This window comes from Bos taurus, chromosome 26, assembly GCF_002263795.3.
Source record: "Bos taurus isolate L1 Dominette 01449 registration number 42190680 breed Hereford chromosome 26, ARS-UCD2.0, whole genome shotgun sequence".
Classification (NCBI taxonomy): domain Eukaryota; kingdom Metazoa; phylum Chordata; class Mammalia; order Artiodactyla; family Bovidae; genus Bos; species Bos taurus.
In genome coordinates this window covers 23,402,374-23,425,186 of record NC_037353.1, presented here as the reverse complement: position 1 = coordinate 23,425,186, position 22,813 = coordinate 23,402,374, and the positions used below count along the sequence as shown (strand labels likewise).

Sequence of the window (22,813 nt, the reverse complement as noted above, 5' to 3'; positions counted from 1 at the left end):
CACCTCTGGAAGTACAAACAAGTGCTACCCTGGTGTCTGCTGCATTATATAAAGCCAGTTCACTTCCAGCAGGGTCTCGCTTTACTATACCTAAACCTGGTATCAATGACAAAAAGCCCACACAGGAGGGTAATGGTGACCGGGAACTCAATCCCAGACGAGGAACAGGGCCGCGGGGAGGCGGGCTGACAGGAGATTTGCTGCAGCAAATAGGAGCAAATGTGCTCCTCCTATGGCATGCAAGAGCGGGACGACACTGAGGACGTCTGCCTCCAGAGTTGCCGCCGCCGCACTGGAGCTCTGTGATCTCCAAGAGTTAACTTCGTAGTTTCAGTTGCCTCATATGAGAAAGGAGATAAGAACTCCTACCTCATGGGTGGCTGTCACGATGAAATAATCGAAATATCATGTCCGGCAGTGTAGAGGTTAAATTAGAAGATAGCAAATTCCCTCAGCCCTCTCCCTGGGCATGCCCTCCCCACTTGCGGCTCCCTCACAGCACTTTCAGTGTTGTCCTAGGGAGTCCCGAAGATTTCTGACTGTGTCCAGGGAGTAACTAGGGTTCAGCACTCTGGCTACTCTGTCGTATTCAGCATCAGGCCATGCAAGGGCCTAACACAAAACTTCCCAGGTGGTCTAGTGGTTAAGAATCCACCTGCCAGTGCAGAAGACATGGGTTTGACCCCTGTTCCAGGAAGATCTCACAAGATGCGGGGCAGCTAAGTCCCTGCACCACAGCTACTGAGCATGTGCTCTAGAAAGCCACGCACCACAACGAAGAGTAGCCCCTGCTCAGCCCCACTGGAGAAAGCCCGCGCAGCAACGAAGACCCAGTGCGGCTAATAAACAAATAAATTAAAAAAAAAAAAAAGTAAATAGCCCCCTGTGCCTCTACCCCATACATTCCAACCTGGGAAGGGCACACTGCCTGAAAGGGCCCCAGACCCACCACAGCGTCGCTGGGGACGACTTATTTCAGTACCAGGGATCATCACACTTCCTCAGTGAGGACATCTCAGGGGATAATTTTCCGAGAGAAAGGCAACATTCGAGATGCAGAATATAAATTATCGTCTTGATGGATCCAGGCTGCATTCCAGCAATTAGAACTCGCACTGGTCCTTCCACACACCTGCTGTGCAACAACCGAGACCACTGGACTGTGGAAAGGACCACCTGCAAAAGCCACCTTTCCACCTGTGAACCGTGCCGCTCCGCTCCTAATGTCACGTGCCGCCACCTGCGTAAAGCTCCACCATCCGTGAGCTCGCTCTACGCCCCCTACCTGTGAGCACGGGGATAAAGTTTCTACCCCTTGGTATCCACAACATGCTGTGAGTAGAACAGGTGCTCAATACTTTTCAGATAGAGATGTTGGTCACAAGAACTTCCAGCATTATAAAACCAATACCTTCTGAATTAAACATGAAATAGAATTCATTCAAATCGCAGACCAAGAACATTCTGTTGTAATCTTGTTCTTTGAAAATCAGTAATCCATCTGCTAGGTATACAGGATAGATTCCCTCTTAACCAGAAAACTCATTTTCTGATCTTGCCAGATAAGGAAGGGATGGCATGCTCAACTACATGTTATACCTAAAATGTGCCATGTGGTGCCACAGCCCAAAAGTACAGCAGGTGATTCTCTTCAGAACTTCAGCCCCAATAAGCACAAACACTGTTCTCTAGTCAACCCTGTAGCTTCCAGGGCGTTGTCTTAGCTGTCCTTAACTGGAAGAACTAAAACAGCCTAAGGCTTCCCTGGGGCTCAGTGGTAAGGAATCCACTTGCCATGCAGGAGACATGGGTTCAATCCCTGGGTTGGGAAGATCCCTTGCAGAAGGGAATGGCTACCCACTCCAGTATTCTCACCTGGGAAATCCCATGGATAGAGGAGCCTAGTGGGCTACAGTCCATTAGGGCTGCAAGAGTCAGAGGTGCAGGATAAAACTTAGCAACTAAACAACAACAAGGCCTAGCTGCCCTTTATAGACACTGAATTCATGCCACACTCATTATTGGATTGAGGCCCCTCATGCTTTCCTTCCTTCTCTGTGTCATAAAGGACACCAGTACTTGCTGAAGCAAGGTCCTTGTCTTATCTCAGGAATACCTAATACCAAGACTCATCGATGACAGTGTCGTTTCTCATCTGCAGGAGAAAACAAAAACAACACTCCCAACCTAATCTGTCTGGAATGCTCCTTCCCTGGCTCATATGTCTGGTAAACTCCTACTCATCCTTCGAGACTCAGATCAAGTATCACCTTCTTAGGAAAGCCTTCCATGCCCATCCTGCTCCCCAAGCCTGATGCTTTCCCAGCCTTTGCTGTCCTAGTCCCTGGGGGTCCTCTGTTTCAGGCTTAGCACACTGTCTTATAATTATACCAAAGTTACTAAAGTGCAGGGAAGGGGGTGAGGGGTGTGGGCCAAGTTGAGGCGGAATCTCTCCAAGTGTGGCCAGATATTACCAGGTCTGAACCACCTGGGGAACTTAATAGAAATGAAGATTCCTGGGCCCTGGCCCCACACCTACTGAATCTATATTCTAATCACCCCACTCCTAGGTGATTTTTATGCATTTGAGAACTACTGCACTAGAGTGTGATTTCTAGGAAGAAGCACGGTGCTTTATTTATCCTCTGTGCCAGATCCACATTCATTAAGTGCAGTGGCATTATTCAGTAGATGCAATGTGCATGAGAATCTTCCACAGAGTAAAGAGCAAAAGGGTACTCAGAGACACGCGTCTCATTTGGTACCTGGGCCACCTAGAAATAAACTTCAGAAAACATGCCCCGGTGGGAGCAATGCATTAATCCAACTCCACTTTCATAGACACCGGTAGATAACAAGGAAAACACCAGGCTTTGGAATCAAAATGCCTGGGTTTGAAAATTTTAAAACAAAACAAACCAATCAACCAACCAAACAAAAAAAGCCAAAAACAAACAAACGTTAATGACCTAGCTAGTTTCCCTAGCTAGCTGATCAACCTTGGACAAGTGGCTTACCTCTGTAAGCCTCAGCACAACTACCAGAGAAACAGAATCACAATCCACATAAGATAGATGTGTAATGTGTATTAAGAGGGAAATAGTATATGAAAGCATATATGTGCGCGTGTGTGTGTGTGTATGTATATATATATACACACACACACACACACATATATATATATATATATATATCTCAGAGAAGGCAATGTTACCCCACTTCAGTGCTCTTGCCTGGAAAATCCCATGGGCAGAGGAGCCTGGTAGGCTGCCATCTCGGGTTGCACAGAGTCGGACACAACTAAAGCGACTTAGCAGCAGCAGCAGCAGCAGCATTCCCCACCTGCTGACATAGCATGAGATGCTTCCTATTTCCAACACTGCTCAAAATCCTCGCCAGGGCTTACTCTGCCCACAAGTCAAAAGGACAGCCCTTCCTGAGGGACAGAGGAAGTGCTCCAATAGGGTCCCCACTCTCTCTGCCTGTCTCTGCATCAAAGGAACTCTGAACAGTAACAAAAGCAGTAATAGAACATGTGGAGCTTTTCAGAAAAGCTTACTTTTAGAAGAATTTCAGGCCACCCAAGGGACACTCTAGTCCTGTTCTAAGCATGAGGTTAAACAGCAGTCCCTAGAAGCATATATATTTCTTTTGTAAGACTCTGGTTTGATCACATCTGTGGCTTTTTCTCACCCAGAAACAGGCAGCAGAATGGTGTGTGTCTGTCCCCACCCCCGCTTACAGCCGCTGCTGATTACAGCTACACATTCCAATACAGCCTTGCCTCTCAGACCAAAGAGGGGGCGGGGGTGGCCTGATCTCAGAAGCCCTGGAACAAATAGTTGGCAACAGCTGTGTTCTCAGAAGACCGCAGTTGGTCGCTACTGTTTTCTCATTCCACACTAGGTTACCGGCTATAACTCAAGTGCCCCTACTTCAAACGGCAGCTCGCAAAGTACTCAAGTCTCTGCCACGGGGGTCTGCTGGCTTGGAAAAATCCATCAGGAAGACCAGAGTGTGGTCAGTCCCACCCCCACCCCTCTGAAACATTCAGGACGTCCATCGGACCCACAGCCCTGACCACAGGCTTAAAAGGAGAAAGTCTCTAAAAGGAGCCCTTCCCTTTAAAAGAAGACCCCCCACCCCAACTCAGAATCTCTTCAGAAGCAGAGAACTGTGAAGAAATCTTTGCTCACTAACCCAATCAAAATGGAGAAGGAATAAAAGGGGTTTTGATCAGGAATCCTGCTCCGCCTCTCCCCTTCCCGGCCTCACCCCTCAACTGTTTCCTCACTAAGGCTTTGGCAATGGTTTTACGGTGTCTCATGGAAAATCAGAACAGATAATCCAGCAAGAGCTCAGGGATACATGGGGGTTAAGAAGCCGGTGGCCAGGGGAGTAAGGAGCAAATAGAAAGCAGGAAGAAAAGCCTGGAAAATTCTGTAAGGGAGCTGGCCTGCTATAACTGCGAGACATTTTCTAAAAGGCTCCCTCCACCCAAAGCAGTAGTGCGATAAGTAAGCTCCCACCCCCTTCCCTTTCCGAACCCAATCCCCAGACCACCCGTTCCATTACCTGTCTAAGACCCAAAAGGAACGGCATCCTGCAAGAGCATCGTCCACACTAACGTTGGGAACAAAGGGCTTTTGAAAAGTTAAGGTCTTGGAAGCCAATAGTTAATTAATTGATTAATAAATGAATAAATGAACATTAAACTTTAAAAAACAAGAAGTATATTCCACTGTTATTCCCATTATAGAGAGGAAACTGAATTTTAAAACAGGTTGCTGCTAAGTCACTTCAGTCATGTCCGACACTGTGCGAGCCCAGAGACGGCAGCCCACCAGGCTCCCCCGTCCCTGGGATTCTCCAGGCAAGAACACTGGAGTGGGGTGCCATTTCCTTCTCCAGTGCATGAAAGTGGAAAGTAAAGTGAAGTCGCTCAGTCCTGTCCGATCTTTAGCGTGGACTGCAGCCTACCAAGCTCCTCCGCCCATGGGATTTTCCAGGCAAGAATACCGGAGTGGGGTGCCATTTCCTTTTCCGTAAAACAGGTTAAGTAACCATAGAGTTACTATATGACCCAGCGATTCCACTTCCACGTATTTACCACCCCCAAAATTGAAAACAGGGACCCAAATAGATACTATGTACATGCTGTGGACGTGTACACCCCTGTCCATAGCAGCATTATTCACAGTAGCCGAAAGTGGAAACAACCTAAGTGTCCATCAACTGAGGATGAACAAACGAAAGGTGGCATACCCGCTTACTAGAAGATTGTTCAGTCATAAGAAGGAGTGGAGGGGCCTTCCCTTGTGGTCCGGTGGCTAAGATTCTACACCTCTAATGCAGGGGGCTCAGGTTCAATCCCTGGCCAGGGAACTAGAACCCACATGCTGCAATGAAGACTAAAGATCTTGAGTACTGCAGCCAACTCCCAGCACAACCAAATAAACAAATATTTAGGAAATGAATGAAGTTCTGACGTATGCTACAAAGTAGATGAACCTTGAAAACATTACGCCTAGTGAAACAAGCCAGTCACAAAAGACCAAATGTTATATGATTCCACTTAAGTGAAATAGGCATATTCACAGAGACAGATTAGAGTTTACCAGGGCCTGGGGGGAGGCGAAGGGGGAGTTATTGCTTCGTGGATATACTTTATGTTTGGGGTTAAGAAGACAGTTTTGGAAGTAGACAGTGGTGATGGCTGTACAACACTGTGAAGTATATTCAATGCTACTGAATTGTACACTCAAAATGGCAAATTTCATGCTATGTATACTTTAACATACTAAACCTTTTTAAGTCATATAGCAAGAAAGGGGTTAAGCTAGAATTTGAGGCTAAACCCGTCTGACAATAGGGCCCCTGATCTCAACCCAAGGGTTTCACTCCCCCAGGCAAAAGCAGCAAACATGGAATGAAGAGAACTGCATTCAATGCATCACTATCTGTGTGACTTTATTCAAGCCTTACCCTGGGAAGCCTCACTTTGCTCAACTGATAAAATTGGATAGCTGTCTGTTGATTGTGATTTCGTAATACAGAGAGTCTCGAGCCATGATTCCTGATCCAGATATCATTTGCTTCTGCCCACTCTGGAGACGTTGATGGACAGTGAGCAAGGGACAGGGACTAGCTATCTGTGCCCTTACCTAGCCCCTCCCCTAGGGGTTTGCCCTGGTGTGGAGCCAGCTCTTGAAAGAAGCCTCCTCTCCCTTCCCCATTCTGGAAGAGGACTCCTGGCTGTGCTGCAGGATAAACTTCCACAAGGTGAGCATTAACATAAAGTCAAGGAGAAGGTCAGGGGAGCCCTTAAAAAGGCCTTCTTGCACCCTAAGGTGGCTGAAGCCACTCCACAGCTCTTTGTCCTGACTGCTGCCACCCAGACACAATGTGGCTGCTCCTGGCTGTCTTTCTGCTCACCCTCGCCTATTTATTTTGGCCCAAGACCAAGCACTCTGGTGCCAAGTACCCCAGGAGCCTCCCATCCCTGCCCCTGGTGGGCAGCCTGCCGTTCCTCCCCAGACGTGGCCAGCAGCACAAGAACTTCTTCAAGCTGCAGGAAAAATATGGCCCCATCTATTCCTTTCGTTTGGGTTCCAAGACGACTGTGATGATTGGACACCACCAGTTGGCCAGGGAGGTGCTTCTCAAGAAGGGCAAGGAATTCTCTGGGCGTCCCAAAGTGGTAAGTAATGCCTCTGACCCCTCCCCTCACCAGCCCCTGGGCACGTTGAGCTCTTCAGCCAAGGCCATGCCTGCAATGCCCCTTCTAGTTCCAGCAACCTGTGATTCTTGCAATAACAGCCTGGTGGGGCTGTGGGTGGGGAGCGACCCCTCAGACTTCACCCAGCTTCTAAGCTAGGCAGGAAGAATTAAAGGAAGACTTTATTTTCTGGCTGTTTCTGGAGGTGGGACAGGGTGGGAGTGGTGGTTTGAGGGGGTCAGGGAGCCCTTACAACATCATCTCTCCCAGCTGAAAAAGTGAAAGTGTGAGCTGCTGAGTCTTGACCGACTCCTTGCAACCCCATGGACTAGCCCACAACACTCCTCTCTCCACAGATTTCTCCAGGCAAGCATACTAGAGTGGGTTGCCATTTCCTACTCTGGGGTAGCCTCCTGACCCGGGAATCGAACCCAGGTCTCACCCATTGTGTAAAAGTTCTTTATCATCTAAGCCACTTGGAAAGCCCAAGAGTCTAGCTCTCTGAGCCTGAAATCTGAGCTCTCATGATTCACTGAAAGAGTACCTGTAAAGCATTTAGCCCAGTGCTGGAAGTTCTCAATAACTAGCCTTGATGAACACTGTTCACATGGAAAACGGGTTAGTGATTCCTGTCCTCCGCAAAAAGTTGTGAGGGGGAAGTACCCTGATTCTTGGAGGGCTGGGATCACTATTTCCCTGGGGCTTCCTCGAGCTGCTCCAGCCCTGGGGAATTGACCTATGCAAGCACTTTTGGGGAGGACGCTGAAGATTCAACCTGTCGAGCTTTCTGTTTGTTCCCGGGGGCAGAAGGGAGTAGGAGCTAGTCAACCAGGAACACTGCCAGCCTCCAGTACAGCATCTGGCTGAGGGGACTCCCCTGAATGTCCTGGGCAATGCCCCCTGGCTGCTCATCTTTGATCAGACCAAGGCTTGACTCTTCTTTGCTTGGGCCAGTCGGCCTGGTTCTTGGGCCAACTACCCTCTCCCATCTCTGCTGGGCTTCTTCTCTCCAGGGCAAAGAAGAAGGAGGTGGCTAGTCTGATGGGGCCTGCAGATATGGGGATAGAGGACAGAAGGTCTGGGGGAACCAGTATAGTTTTGGGGGTCTTCTGGGCAGAAGCAGCTTGGCCCATGTCTAGGCTGGGTGGATAAGACATGTGCCTCTCCCGATGTGGGCCTGTATTGGGCACATGGCTAGCAATGGAAGGGAGATCTAAAGGGGGCTCAGCTGCTGTGCCTTTAGCTGCCCCCATCCCCAGAGGACCCAGGGAAGGGTAGGGGCCTGGTGTGTCCTCAATCTCTGCTCCTACAAGTTTAGAGAGTCCATCCCATCACAGCTGCCTCACCCTGTCATTGATCTGAACAATCTAATTCAGGGTTCCTCCTTTTGCCTTACTCTGTCTCTCTGTTGGAACTGGGAGTATCAGGCCATAGGTTCTGTCCTGCCAAGGCCTTGCAGTCAGGGTGGAGTGAAGCAGGGAGCTCTATAAGGAGGCTGCGCGACAGCTACCAGCCTCATTGCCCTCGGGGAGGGCAGGTGGATGGTGTCTGAGTCCTATGTCCTTTTCTGCTTTCCAAAGGCCACTCTAGACATCCTGTCAGACAACCAAAAGGGCATTGCCTTTGCCGACCATGGTGCCCACTGGCAGCTGCATCGGAAGCTGGCACTGAATGCCTTTGCCCTGTTCAAGGATGGCAACCTGAAGTTAGAGAAGATCAGTGAGTGCCTGGCTGGCCCTGGGCTGAAGGAGCCTGCAGAGGGTTGGGGAGGGAGAGGGTTCTGGTACCTCCATTCCACATTTTCTTGGCTACCACTGCCATCTGCTGGACATCTGCTCTCTTCGATTCAGATGGAACTGGTCGAGATGGCGGTGAAGGGATGACTCAACTCCCGCCCTCACACCCCTCTCTCTCCCCAGTTAATCAGGAAGCCAATGTGCTCTGTGATTTCCTGGCCACCCAGCATGGAGAGGCCATAGATCTGTCCGAGCCTCTCTCTCTGGCGGTGACCAACATAATCAGCTTTATCTGCTTCAACTTCTCCTTCAAGAATGAGGATCCTGCCCTGAAGGCCATACAAAATGTCAATGATGGCATCCTGGAGGTTCTGAGCAAGGAAGTTCTGTTAGACATATTCCCTGTGCTGAAGGTGAGGATGGGGCCAGGTCCTATGGGCAGACCTCAGCAGACCCTGATCGTATCCCCAGTTCTTTCCTCTTACGGTTCACTCCAGACCTCATTTTTTTCTGACTACCTCAATTACAGTGACCTCTACCTCCTCTGACTCTTCAAAATCTTGCTGCTTCTCTACAGAAATAGGTTTAGCTTTTAAATTATCGGTTTTAATACTCATGATAACGTTGTTGGTGTTGTTGTTTACTCACTCAGTCGTGTCTGACTCTTGAGACCCCACAACTGTTACCCACCCGACTCCTCTGTCCATGGGATTTCCAAAGCAAGAATACTGGAATGGGTTGCCATTTCCTTCTACAGGGCACCTTCCCAACCTAGGGATTGAACCCACGTCTCCTGCATTGCAGGCAGAGTCTTTACCCGCTGAGCACCTGGGAAATGCCATGTGCCAGTCCCAAAGCTCCACATGCATTAATCATGCATTCCCTTTGGAAGTGGGTTTATCCCCATGCAGATGAAAATACAGGCTTCAAAAAGTTAAGGAACTTAATCATGCCATGAGACTCAAGTCTGTGTTACCTGAGTAAAGTCTCAGTCAGTGCTAGACGTTTGATTGAAGGGGGAGTGGAGGTGACTCCTTTCTCCCTTGTTTGGAATTGTCCTGGTTGTCACCGATGGTCCCATTCTGGGTCCCTGTCCTGCTTTCCATTCTGGCTGAAGGTTGAGGTTAGAGTGAGAACTCACCAGGGAGAATCTAACATTTCCACTTTGCAGATTTTCCCCAGCAAAGCCATGGAAAAGATGAAGGGTTGTGTTCAAATGCGAAATGAATTGCTGAATGAAATCCTTGAAAAATGTCAGGTAGGTGATGGAGCAGAAGAGATGACGAGTCAGGTGGAAAGTGGCAGGAGAGCAGGGTAGGGTCCATTTTGGACAGTGTAGGAGCTCCAGCACCTAGCCGCGAGCCTGCCATAGAGTTGGTGCTCAATAATCCTGACTTAATAATAAATATAAAAATAAATAAATAGGAGTAGAGAAGTGAGGAACTGCAGAGGACCCTGAAGGGACCCATCCACCCTGCAAATTTAAAGAGGGCCCAGTGTTTTTTCCACTTCCACCAGTTCATGGGTCCTGACTAGCCTCACTCCACTCCCTCATTTCCAAGTGGGAGAAGCCTTTGTGTCTACAGTCTGGGTGAGAGTATGGCAGGGGTTGCAGATGGGGCTCCTTTCTCTTCATCGTCCCCCAATCTCACCCAACCAGGAGAACTTCAGCAGTGATTCCATCACTAACTTGCTGCACATACTGATCCAAGCCAAGGTGAATGCAGACAATAACAATGCTGGCCCAGACCAGGATTCAAAGCTGCTTTCAAATAGACACATGCTTGCTACCATAGGGGACATCTTCGGGGCTGGTGTAGAGACCACCACGTCTGTGATAAAGTGGATCGTGGCCTACCTGCTACACCATCCTTCAGTGAGTTTCTCTCTACCCGAGCCTTCCCAAGCACTCCTGACCCCAGGCACACTCACCTCTGCTCCAGAGAAAGGGAGAGTCAGTATCTCGGGGGTTCTTCGCAGGATTCGCAGGATGACTGTGCTGCACCCTTTACCCAAGCAGTGGTTGGCTCTGGCCTTTGGGTGGAGCTGCCTCATCTTCTGCAAGCAAAGCCAGGGTTGTAGAGCCACCTCTGGGAAGGGTCTTGCCCTTCTGGGTGTGACAGTAGGTTCTTCTAAGCCCTTGCTCCTCCTGGGCTGATACATCCTGGTAACATCCACCCTGTTCTGGCCCCCAGTTGAAGAAGAGGATCCAGGATGACATTGACCAGATTATAGGTTTCAATCGCACCCCAACCATCAGTGACCGGAACCGCCTTGTCCTGCTGGAGGCGACCATCAGAGAAGTGCTCCGAATCCGGCCTGTGGCCCCTACGCTGATCCCCCACAAGGCTGTCATTGACTCCAGGTGTGCCTTCCCTCCCAGGAACACCCAACCCTCCTGGTCCCTCCCCCAGCATCTGACCCTTCCAGCTGGCTGGTCAACCTACAGTCAACCACTGACAACCGATCATCGTACCCACGACCTACTGACCAGTGTGTCTCCTACCCACTGATACCCACTGACCCATCGACCTGACCTCCCTCAGAAGCTGCCCGCTGCCTGGGAGACACGTGCTCCTACCCAATCCAAAAGCCGCAACACACACACACACACACGCACTCATGCACACACGCACCAGCTCAATATGCACACCCACAGGCCCTAACAGACCCACAAGTGTTGATCCTAAGTGCTACTCAGGAAGAGAGGGCTGGATTCATATTCAATCTGGCAGAAGCTGAGGAGAAGATGCAGGAGTGGGCATGAGGGAGTGGGCATGAGGGAGCGGGCATGAGGGAGCAAAGGACTCTTTTCCCCAGGGTAGGGACCACGGAGACTTGGGGCAGAGAAGGTGGGGAAGGACGATACTCCAGACCCTCTTTTCCTCTCCCTCTCTGGAGCAGCATTGGCGACCTTACCATTGACAAAGGCACAGACGTTGTGGTCAACCTGTGGGCACTGCATCACAGTGAGAAGGAGTGGCAGCATCCCGACCTGTTCATGCCCGGTGAGTCCCTGTTCTGTCCTGCCCCGCCAGCCACACAGCCCCCTCTGTGCCCACCTCTCCAGCATTGCTTCCCTTCTGCCAAGCTTCCTGCTAGAAGACTCCTGACTCCCACTACATGGACCTGTTGACACCCCTAGCCTACCCTACACTTACCCAGATTCTTCACAGCTGGGTTCCCCACTCTCCTTCCGCCAACTGCAGCCTCCTCTTCTGAGAAGGCCCATAGGCATATGTCTCCTGTGAAGTCAGCCCCCTCTCCTGTGGGATGGTGCCATTTTCATGTTTAATACACCTTTTCATCCTTCCTGAATATTCCATCTTCTCTGTGTGATTAAGGGCTACCTGAGAGCAGGGCATTTATCTCTCCTAAGATTGCCGCCCCCCCTCCACCCAAATAAGGCTGTCCACCTTCTCAGACTGGGGCTCCCCAGGCAGGGCTTGTCCTCCCCCTACTCCTCTACTGACACTGACCCTGGCCCCTGGCTGACGCCTCCCCGTGTCTGCAGAGCGCTTCTTGGACCCCACGGGGGCGCAACTCATCTCGCCATCGTTAAGCTACTTGCCCTTTGGAGCAGGACCCCGCTCCTGCGTAGGTGAGATGCTAGCCCGCCAGGAGCTCTTCCTCTTCATGTCCTGGCTGCTGCAGAGGTTCAACCTGGAGATCCCGGATGATGGGAAGCTACCCTCTCTGGAGGGCCATGCCAGTCTCGTCTTGCAGATCAAACCTTTCAAGGTGAAGATCGAGGTGCGCCAGGCCTGGAAGGAAGCCCAGGCTGAGGGTAGCACCTCATGACTCCACCCTATGTGACCCCCACCGCACAGAATTAGAGGAGCTCCCCCATCCTCTCCCACCATTCCTTCTTCCTCCCCTCCCACTCTGCCTTCTTTCCCAGCCTGCAGCCCTGGCAGTGATGTACATAAAACAGTTTCTTTCTCCAAAGGCATCTGAGCAGCTCACTCATTTGTTCACTCGTTTCTTTCAACAAGTATTTTATGGGCCACCTACTATTTGGACCCTCAGGCTCCTTGGTTTCATGAAACTTAAAGTTCTAGTGAGGGCTGACAAATGAACATTCTAGAGACTCATAAGTGCTTTGGAGTCAATTTGGAGTCAGTTATGTTCAGTGCTGATGGTGCAAGGGGAATGGCTGAGGTGGGGGAGGCTGCTGTGAATGAAAGGGTGGGGGAGGCATGAAGACTGGGGGGAGGTGCCCACCGCTGAGGGAGCATCAGGGAAGAGGCTCTCAAGGTAGGAGAGGCCAATGCTCGAGCCAATGAGGGGAAGAATGGTCCCTGATGAAGTCAGACTGCAGGCAGGGCCAGGCCCCGCGGAATGTTTCCAAGTAGGAGAAAGGAGTTCTGGTTTCTAGTCCAGATATGAAAGGAAGTCATAGGAGGGTTTATACATTTAGGTGGAAATGTCTGGCTCATATTTTTAAAAAATCATCCAAGTGGAAACTGGTCTGCAGAGAGATGAGAGTGGGGCTGCGGGGGGAGGTTGTACTGGTCCCTGAGAGCAAAACGATGGTGGCTTACACCCTGGGGATGGCAGTGGAGATGGCAAAACATAGTGGGATTGAGTTTACACTTTGAAAGTAGAGCAGCAGGTCATGTTGGCTTTGATCCAGAGATTGCTGTGTGTACTTCAAAGCTTTGTCTTTGGGAGAGGTGTCTGTAATCCACAAACTCAACCCACCACTACCCCTCCCTCTTGTCTTGTTCCCCAAAGACTGGTAGGTCTCCTTTTCCTTGTTCTGTACTGGAGTAACCATGACCAGGGAAGGGCTTCCACAGCAGCCTTTTGCTGAAGCACCAAGGCTCTGTCCCCATTCCCCACCCCCAAACCCCAGGAAGTCTGTAAACGTCTTACTAGAAAACAGAACCTTCTTCAAACCTTAAAACCAGCATCTTTAAACCTTGGCTGCTCACCAGTCTGCAAGGAAACGATGTCCTGAGATGCCCTGGGAGAAACTGGCCCTTGCTCTTTAGCCTAGACAGAGGCCCCAACCACAGCTCCTTGGCGCCAGCCAGACCAGGGTCAGATCATCAGCGACCCAATCCTTCCGACTGGAGAAGGGCTCTGGACCAGCTGGCAGGGCAAGATTGAGACCCTCCTGGCCAAGTTCCAGACAGACGAAATCAAGGGAGCCCCACAAGGAGGGAGGGTCAAAGTTTTCCATCACAGCAGCATCTTCTTCCTTCAGAGAGCTTTGCTAATCCAGGGGTACCTGACTCCTGTCCCCCAACTCAGTCCTAGCCTTCCCTGGCCCATGACCCTGAGGCCTTGCTAAAGAGCCCAGAGGAGACGGTGGGCAGCTGTGGCTGACTCAGCCCCCAGCCCATGCAGCCGAGAGAGATGACACCACCCGTGAGCTGATGAGAAAGAGGTTAAACTGGAGGTGGCACCGTCCTTCTCACAGGTCCCTTGACCCCATCGGCCGGTCGCTGATCCACAGCTGAGCAACCCCTCAGCTCAGAAAGTGGAGAGCGTCCCAGCTGGAGGAGGGAAGTGATCCAATCTGCTCAGACTCTGAAAGGAACAGGTAAACAACATCCCCTTTAGAAGAGGTGGGCGAGTGTAACTGGGATGGAATCAACCACTCCCCAACTACTGATTCAGACCATTGACTGGCCGTGAAATGAGAGGTGAAGAGGAGAAACCTGAGGGCCAGGGGGGCAGGCATGTGGGGATGACGTGCCCTAAATCACCCAGCGACTCAGCAGCAGGGCTGGGGCAAGAACCCAGGATATTTCAGTGATGTGGAATGAGAAGCCAGCACGCTCTACCCACAGGTCTTCTGCATCTGTGCAGAAGGGCTTGGCTGTCTGGCTGGGAAGAGAGGGTAGAGTTGAGTGTCCTTTCAGGAAGTGACCTCTGACACCTGCCCAAACTGCCCTTCCCCTGCCTGGAAGGCCTTTTCCTACTGACCTAAATCCTTTTAGTGCTCAGCTTTTGTTCCTTGGTGTGGAATCGCATGTGCATCTGAGCACCTGCCTGAGCTGCAAATGGGTGCGGAGACCTCCAGGGACACTGTCTGCCCCAGCATCTCTGGAATTCAAGACCGAGCCCTCTTGTGTTCTTTTGGCTGAATGACAACCTGACAAGCAGAAGGTTAGACACACAAGAGAAATGAGTCAGATGCTCTACGTCACTCAACTAATTGGTCTGGTGATAAAAGAACCCTAACTCCTTATGCAGAAGGAAATCCAGATCTTTGGCAAAGCTCGAAGGTCTTCATCAAGACCCTACAGCCACCTTTTCAGCCTCAGACTGCCCTTAACCAGAGTAGTGGTGTGATAGCAAATAAACATTAAACAACACAAGTTATTTGGTGCTGGTGGGAGGGAACAGCCCTGATTTGTAGTTTGCTGATCACTGTGGTGTGAACATTCCCATCATGACCAATTTCCAGCCACCAATATAATATCACACAGGAGCTGGGGAAGAGACTCACAGTAGCAAAACATACTATTTGCCATTATATTACAGTTAATACCATTATACAGTATTCCCACCCTACATAGACATAAACCTCAAGGGCATCGATAATAGCAATGTAGTAAAATAATTAGAAAATGATCAGTGTTGTGTATTTATTACCTTTGTTTTAAATATAATTTACTCAATTGCAAGCTTATATAAGTTTTCTGATTAAATAGCTCATAAACTCCTGAAAATTTAACGATCAGTTCTTAGGCGTTGTAAAAGCTGGGCTTCGCAGCAGAAACAGGTTGTCCCTGTCCTTCAGAAGAGTGGTTCCCCAAAGTCCCCGTTCTGAGGGGAGGAGAAGAGCCCCTCGCTGGTGACCTAGCTGTGGGGTGTGGGTGGGTGAGTGTGTGAATGTTCTGGTCGGCCTCTGGTGGCCACTAAACCTCAGCATATAAAGAGCCCTCTGTCCAGGGACGCTCATGGGGACAAACACCCATCTCAGGACAGGAATCTAATCACAGAGGCTCTAGAGGGCTGGGGGGAGGCCTGCAGGAGGAGGCCCCAGGTTCTGGTTCCCAGGGGTCTCAGGCTCTGACTCTTAGGCTCACTGTTGGCTTCTCGTTGGGAAAGTGGGGTAACTTAACACCTGGGCTGCCATTATCTGAGGTTCTGGTGAGGAAGAAAAGCAGAAAGGGCTGTGTAAGAAAGGTCCACACTGTTTCAAGTTACAAAAGATAAGAGGTCAGGCTGCAGGAGCAAGTTCTCTCAGAGTAGTCATTTACGGACCAGTGAGCATAGGCCACTGACTAGGCCTTCCTGAACCTCTGTGTTCTCATCTGTAATATGGGTGTGTAGAAATAGCACCACTTACCTCAGAGGGTTGCTAAGGACCAAATATGAATCTGCATTTCCTGTTCAGTGCCTTAATAGTTTCTGGGTTTATTATCAGTGCCTATGTCCAGACCCACCAAATCAGACCTTCTCTAAGGGTTTTACACAAACCTCCCAAAGGCTACCAGCTTCGTCAGGGAGGGGAGCAGGTATCCAGATGGGTCTGATGCAGGACAGGACCACAGTATCCAGATGGGTCTGATGCAGGACAGGACCACAGGAGGCCCCCCTCTTGCAGCTCCAGATGGCCTTGCCCACTGCCCCCTTTCCTGCTGGAGCCAGGGCAGGCTGGCAGCTGGGAAGTGGGTGGAGACCCCAAAGACAACTTTTCACAGTTCCAAAACAGGGTGTTCTGTAACATTTTCCAGTGGGATTAGGTTTCTTGAGACTCCTTAGTGAGAAGATGCACAACGGAAGGTTAAATTGTGGCGAGGAGCAGCCTGATACAGAAAGAGGAGAAATTTTAGCTCAAACAAAAATCCTCTTCTCAACTGCCACAAAAGCTTTTTTTTTTTAATCTTCGAGGAAGAGCAAAACACTCTTGCAAGGAAGAGATACAAAGAAGGTCCAAATAACTCTTGAATCTTTTACAGTGTTTCCAAGGGGTTACTGAAGCAGATACCACCTGCCATCTCAAAACTGAGGGGCTCTGGTAGGTGAAAGCTGGCTGGGTGTGGAGCCTCTGTGGGGGCTCATAACTAGGCAAGGGGAGAGAAAGAGGGAATAAAGTAGCTCCAGAGGAAGCCGTTTCTGATTCAATTGCTACCACATGGACTCCCCTGCTGAACACATCCTTCTCTGGTTGCCTATCACCTTTGAAAAGAAAAAGTTCTTCACGTGGCTTGTGAGCCCAAAGGATACAACTCTCTACTCTCTGGCCAACTAATTAAGCAGTAGTTTGGCAATCAATAGATGTGAGCTTTAATCCTGGCTCTACCACAACTCCACCAGCTGTGTGATCTTGGACTAGTTAATTAACTCCTCTGAATGCTTCATGCCCATTAATAAAGCAGGAATAATTAACAGTCCATACTTCAGAGGGCTGCTTTGAGGCTAAAATAGAAAATGTAGGTAAGATGCTTATACTAAAGACCTGGTGTTAATAAAGTCAATAAATAAGGACACACTAAAATCTTTTTATTACCAGCTTACCTCTCCAGTTTCATCTGCTGTCACTTTCCAGAAGGCAATTACCTAGAGGGATGAAACTGCTCACAGTTTTAGACACGACACTACATTCTCCTGTTTTAGGTTTCCCACACTTTTTTTGGTGCTTTTCAGCACCTGGCATACAGTAGGCATTCAGTAATATGCAGACTGATTGCCTGGAATTGCCCTTACACCTTTCTTCACCTGGCAAGTCAGTTTAGAGGTCCCGGATCCAGGAAGGCTGCCCTGAACCCTCAGGTGGGCTACATTCTCTACAGCATCCTGTGTACACATGCTTCATGGTACTTACCATGTACTGCTAAAACTGTTCATGTGCTTTCTCCCTTGATAGACTATTATTAGCTCTTCTAAAGAGGGGCCAGGTCTAAGGCATACTTGCATCCCCAATGCCTAGCACATGATAGGTGCTCGTAAGTGCTCAGCTCTTAAGGCCAGTCACCTGTCCCAGCTGGGAACTGTATCCCAAACATCTCCCAAGACCCACAGCCCTTTCCAATGAAAACCAGGTTTCCAGCAGGTTTCAACAGTCAGCCAAACCCACTTCCTGCTCCTTCTCCTGAGCTAAACCTTGATTTTTGCCCCCGGCTGAAAATATAGGAAACTGGACAATAGAGGGTGTTTCTTGAAATTCTTGTTCATCAAATCAGTTTTGTGCTTTCAAGGGACTGGTATGGTCTCCACCTGAACTTGGTCACCAGGGGTGGTAAAGACAGCAAATGCTGCACCTCATTTGAGAAATGAGGAACTCAGCGACCCAGGAGCCTGGGGTACTGTGAGGGGGTCGCTAACGACCTGGGCAGTAAGAGTACACGAACAGCCTCTGGTATGCAACCTGCAATAGCTGTACCACTTTGTTTTTGCGCCATTCAGACCTTAGCTTAAGCAGCTAAGAATGATGTGCTCCACCAGTTCCTTCCTGTGCCTTCAGAACGTAACTGTCCCCAGATGCTAAATGGCTCCCCTGGGGTTACCTAGAGGAGCCCAGCAGTTTAGAAGGAACTAGGCGGCGGCCATCCCACCGGAGTTACTGAAGGGCCAGGGCAGCATCCTCTGGCCCAGGGTCAGATGGGGCCGGGAGCATGCCTGGCTTTACTGGACTCTCAGAAACCACAGGGCTGACTGCTGGGCAAACCCAGGGGCTAAAGAGGACAACACCCTCTGCCAGCATACCCTACTGGCCCATCACTCCACCTGGGGAGGCAAGGCCTCACAGGAAGGTTCTGTGGGTACTCATCATCATGCTTTGCCCACCTGCATGTGGCCCAGAGAAGTCTCGCTGGGTCGGGGTGTTCCACCCATCTGGGTAGAGGCAGAGGTTGTTCGTTCCCAGTCTTGGAGAAGGGACTTTAATACCATTGACTCAAAGTGCTAAGAGAACAGTCTTTAGCAAGGGTAAAGTGACAGTAAGTCTATTGGCCCATGATGGCAGATGTTGGCACACCAGTGGCTCCGAGCTGCCTGAAAATCAGTTCTGTGGTCCCTGCCTGGAATGCAAGCCCTACACTACCCCCACGCTCCTCAAGCTTCTCTGAATCTGTAGTGCCCACTTCCTCTCAACCGCCCTCACATTGCTGGTTAGCTATTTCACATGAGTTTGCTTCGTCCTCTCCACTGTAACTGAACTTCCAGAAGGAGGGGCCTTGTCTTACACATTTCTTTCACATTCTCCTCAGGACCCAGCACAGTGCTGAGCACAAAATAGGGGCTCCATGCTGCATTTTGTGTATTAAATTCCAAGGCCAAATACCCACCCACAACTCTACCGTACCAATACAAGAGTTCCCCAGAAGGGCTCGCTTCCTTTAAATGTCTTAGCTACGGAGTCTCTAACAAAAGGTGTTTCTGCTTTTGGCGGGGGATGTGCTTTTAACCTGTTTGTGTGAAGAACTCAGAAATATCCCCTTGGCAGAGCAAGGGGTTTGGAGGGAAGTCCTCAGGACAGAAAGTGCCCTCAGCCCAAGTGCCTGTCCTGACGGCTGTGATGTCTCTTGGCCTCTATGTGGAGAAGGTGAGGAATCTCAAGGGGAGGAGGAAAAAGGAACAAGCATTGCAAGGAAAAAGCGTAATCAGGTTTTGGGGATGGATTTTTTATTTGGGCTTCTCACAGTGGTTAGAGCCACTCTGTCCTCAGAACAATCACAGCACAGGAAATGCGTCACCAAGACTGCCCAGAAAAGTCTGACCAGCTGAATCTTATTGCTTAAAATACACATATTCACAATAACTGACAAAGGGTGATGTGCCTCACACAGGAATGTGTTAGCAATTGCAAATCTTCCGACTGTAGCACCAAACCCTTGACCCGTCCCTTTCTTCTCATTTGCCTGGAACACCAGGCTCCCTCAAATCTGCCCGGCCCCTCAAGGGTCCTTCAGCTCCCTACTTCAGTGCCTCCGTGTGCAGGGCAGCCTCATGTAGCAGGGGCCAGGCGGTGACACTGGACTCGAGTCCAGCTCCACCCGCCGCATTTTCGTTTTCTTCTCGTGCCTTTAGGGTCAGACACTGCAGTGAACCCAGCAGTAAACCTGCAGACCAGTTCCCCACTCTGACTGGAGAAGGAATCTTCAGAGGGCCAGAATCCACCCCTTTAACCAGTTAACTCCAACACGGTTCATTTTGGTAAAACTTAATAGCCTTTGAGACACTTCAGTGAGTTGTTTGGGATTAAAAAAAAAAGGCGTCAGGAAAGGCATCTGAGGGGGGCTGCAGGCACACTCCTGCCTGCTCTGGTCACACGTCGGCCACGTGCTGGACCTCAGCAGAGGGAGGTAAGCCCTATGGCACTGTGGTGGCCATCAAAGCCTCCTGGCAATTCTGGGTAGGGCCGATGCCTGGGCCAAAGCCAGTCTGAGCTTGACTTTGAAGATCCAGTCAAGCTTCTGTCTGAGGTTCCACCTTGGCCCTCTGTCCTGAGGGGGTCTGGACCCTCCTGGGGGCTGATGCCAAGGGCTGGGAGCAGCTGGGGAAAGCAGACAGGTTCAGAGCACTTTCCGCTTACAGGGAACAGGACACAGGCCTCCGTGTGTCCATAGAGCAATGTGCAAATTGCAGTGAGGGGTAGAGTAAAACCTCTACTTGGAGCACAGTATCTCTGGCAAACGTGGAGACTGCCGTCAACAGCACTGCTGAGTACACCCAAGTGCACAGTCAGACATTTGCTCAGTAAACAGTAAATGCGTAAAATAAATTACCTTGAGAGGGCTGCGCCTGCTCCGAACGCATGGGTAATGTGAACAGAGTGGCTGCCGTTCAAAGTATATTCACAGGAAAACAGGGCTAGGGGCTCACACACAATGGACAGACACACACAGGTTACTGGAAAAGTCATCGTATACAGACTGCACTTGTTCAACATGGATTTTGGTTTTGTGGACTCCAAATGCAGACACTTGTTCACCTCACAGCCTCAGATTTGTCTATTTTGTGTGTATGTGTTTATATACATATACATATATATATACACACATACACATAGATACGTGTGTATTCATATATATACAGATATATACCTTCCTTTCTTAACCAAAACGTCAACGCCTACTCTGAATATCATCATTCAAGAGTGGGGGAAGAACCAAGCTCTTCATGTGAACAGGGCTGGGCAGGGAATGTTAGTTTCGGCAGTTTGCTTTCTCCATTCAGATTATTCCTATCAAAGCTCACCTGGTTTCTGAAGCAAAACTACAGGAATCAAGGATCCTGTGGTCCTTCAGGAGGGCTGCCTACACCCTCCTATCTGGGCCACTGAGACTCTTTACATAGGCTACAAAAATCAGATACCCCACTCAAGGGGTGGTGCGGAGCAGGCAAAGGGCATGAAAACCACAGATAACCAAGGCATTCTTATTCCAAGTGGTCAGTTTGAAAAAATAAACAAATAAACAAAACAACTTATTCAGAATCAAGAGAAAATACTGTGTGAGAGCCAGACTGTGGGCCTGCCCTTCCTCAGGACCCACAGCCTCATTTGTTCGTAGAGAACAGTGAGACGTGAAGGCTGGCAGACGTGTGTCTGGGATGGGGGGAGGGCACTGGTCACCCATGGGTGCAGATCAAAGGGCAGAGACAACGGGAAGTTGCACCTCCATCCGCTGCCACACTGCAGGGCCTCCTGCTCATCCACAGGAGTTCCAGAGACAGCCCCCACCCAAGCCTGCACATTATGTATCTCCTGGCTCAACTATAGCCAGGCTCTTTGAAGGCCAAGTTGAGAAAAAGACACAAATTTCCCTTTTCCAAAACAGAATTCTTGCCTGCCCACTGGTCAAATTCTTGTTTTCAGCTTGCTTTTGTTGTTGTTTTTTTTTTTCTTAAAAAAAAAAAAAAAGGCAGGTATATAATCTTCCAGCCTGGAACCAGCCTGTGGCCAGCCAGATCCTGCTGAGAAGGGAGGGGCCCCTCCAGGACACCCTGGCACCGCGAGCTCGTCAGCTGGAATTTGAGAGCACAAGTCCCTTACCAATCCACCACACAACTGCCAGTCAACTCTCCTCCCCACCACAGCAGAACACGATTCTGGCTCCACAGATGCTGGTAGCAAGGGGAGACAATCCCTGGGCCTCTGTGAGCTTCCTTCTTCATCCAGGGCTGAGACCAGCCACCTCCTCTGGACAGAGATGCAGCGAGGTTCTCATAAACTAACACCGGAAAGCACATCCATTCCATCACCAAGAGTCACCTCAGGGCACGGTCTCATTCCCTCCTTGGGGGCTTTTGAACACACATCTCTCTGACCCAAGCAGGCAGTGAGATGTGACTTTAAAAGAGGTAAAGGGGAATGGGGTGGGGTATGAGGAATGAGTCACAGGGTAACTTCTCAGCCCTCCACAGCACTGTGTTTCTGTGGGGGGCAAGCCACCCACACCCCAAACTGTACCTGGAGATGCAGGAAAATGCAGGAGCAGGGGGTGCGGGGGAAGGAACACAGTTATTAATGCTTCTCGCATGGTTTTCCCCTACCCTGGTTGCATCGCCAAGATCTCAGGTATAGCCAGGACCTGCTCTAGCTGGGGGAGCTGCTGCTCTGGGAGTTTGGGGAGTCCTGCTCGTTGATGGTGTTCAGCAGCAGGCAGGCAGGCGGCCTTGGCAGGTGTGGATGCCCGGGTTCCCGGGCCTGCTCCTCGGAGGGCTGGCAGAGACCTTCCTCCTCGTCGCCAGGTGGCCGCACATTGCAGCTGTCGCAGAAGTCCAGGGGCCCGTCCAGAGCATCGTCGATGAGTGCATTGAACTCTTTGAGGTCATCGTCATGGTGGCCCCGGTTGCACACACACACCTCGATGCCTGAGTCACCCGTGAAGCGGCGATGTCTGCCAGGTGTCTTGTCTTTGTTGTCAGGGAGGGCGCTGCCCTGCTCAGAGCTGTACTCTTTCAGAAGCTCCTCCTTACATTCAGAATCCTTGTCCAGGAAGGCCGTGGGGTCCACCTCCCCCAGGCCAGCCACAGAGCCGCCGGGCTCCATGCCAGAGGTTTTGGTGGCTGCTGGGTCTGCTGGCATGTCGGAGGGCTCAGGGTCAGTGACGCTTGGGGGTCGCGTGCTACTTCTGCTGGGCCCGGACAAGGGGCTGCTCTGAGCCCCCTGGGAGCCCCTGGTGGGGTCGGTGCCTGGGGGGCTGCTGCCTGCAGAGCCACACTGTGCAGGTAGCTGCTGCTGCTGCTGCTGCTGCTGGAGCTGGAAGGCACTGTATGGTGGGGGAGGAGTTGGAGGTCGGTTCACCACTTCCTCATAAGGAGGTAGTAAATAGTTTGGCAAAAACCCTAAAACGGGGAGGTAGGGAGGAGAAATTACTGCACTGGCAATTGTTACAGGACAGACTGCAGGCTCACACTAAACAGGTATCTCATCCCACCCCCAGCATACTCA

General features: G+C 50.4%; 2 protein-coding genes across 4 annotated transcripts in view; one reads left to right on the top strand and one right to left on the bottom strand.

Annotated features, from left to right (window-relative positions):
• Positions 1-6,230: 6,230 nt before the first annotated feature.
• LOC132342070 (steroid 17-alpha-hydroxylase/17,20 lyase) lies at positions 6,231-12,397 on the top strand. Of its 2 annotated transcripts, XM_059882030.1 has the most exons (8): positions 6,233-6,700; positions 8,299-8,437; positions 8,638-8,867; positions 9,626-9,712; positions 10,115-10,330; positions 10,650-10,819; positions 11,359-11,462; positions 11,969-12,397. In XM_059882030.1, exons 1-8 carry the CDS (start codon positions 6,404-6,406, stop codon positions 12,253-12,255), a joined length of 1,530 nt encoding a protein of 509 aa, XP_059738013.1. In that variant the 5' UTR covers positions 6,233-6,403; the 3' UTR covers positions 12,256-12,397. The 2 variants fall into 2 exon arrangements, with proteins under 2 accessions (XP_024841234.1, XP_059738013.1); XM_024985466.2 differs by lacking the exon at positions 9,626-9,712 and having other exon boundaries at positions 6,231-6,700.
• Positions 12,398-19,019: 6,622 nt separating this feature from the next.
• Positions 19,020-22,813, bottom strand: part of WBP1L (WW domain binding protein 1 like) — a 58,566-nt gene continuing 54,772 nt past the window's right edge. For both annotated transcript variants that reach the window (XM_002698456.7, XM_005225690.5), the window contains exon 4: positions 19,020-22,707. In XM_002698456.7, coding sequence (XP_002698502.1) covers positions 21,956-22,707 — 752 coding nt within the window. In that variant the 3' untranslated portion in view covers positions 19,020-21,955. The remainder of the gene's footprint in view (positions 22,708-22,813) is intronic.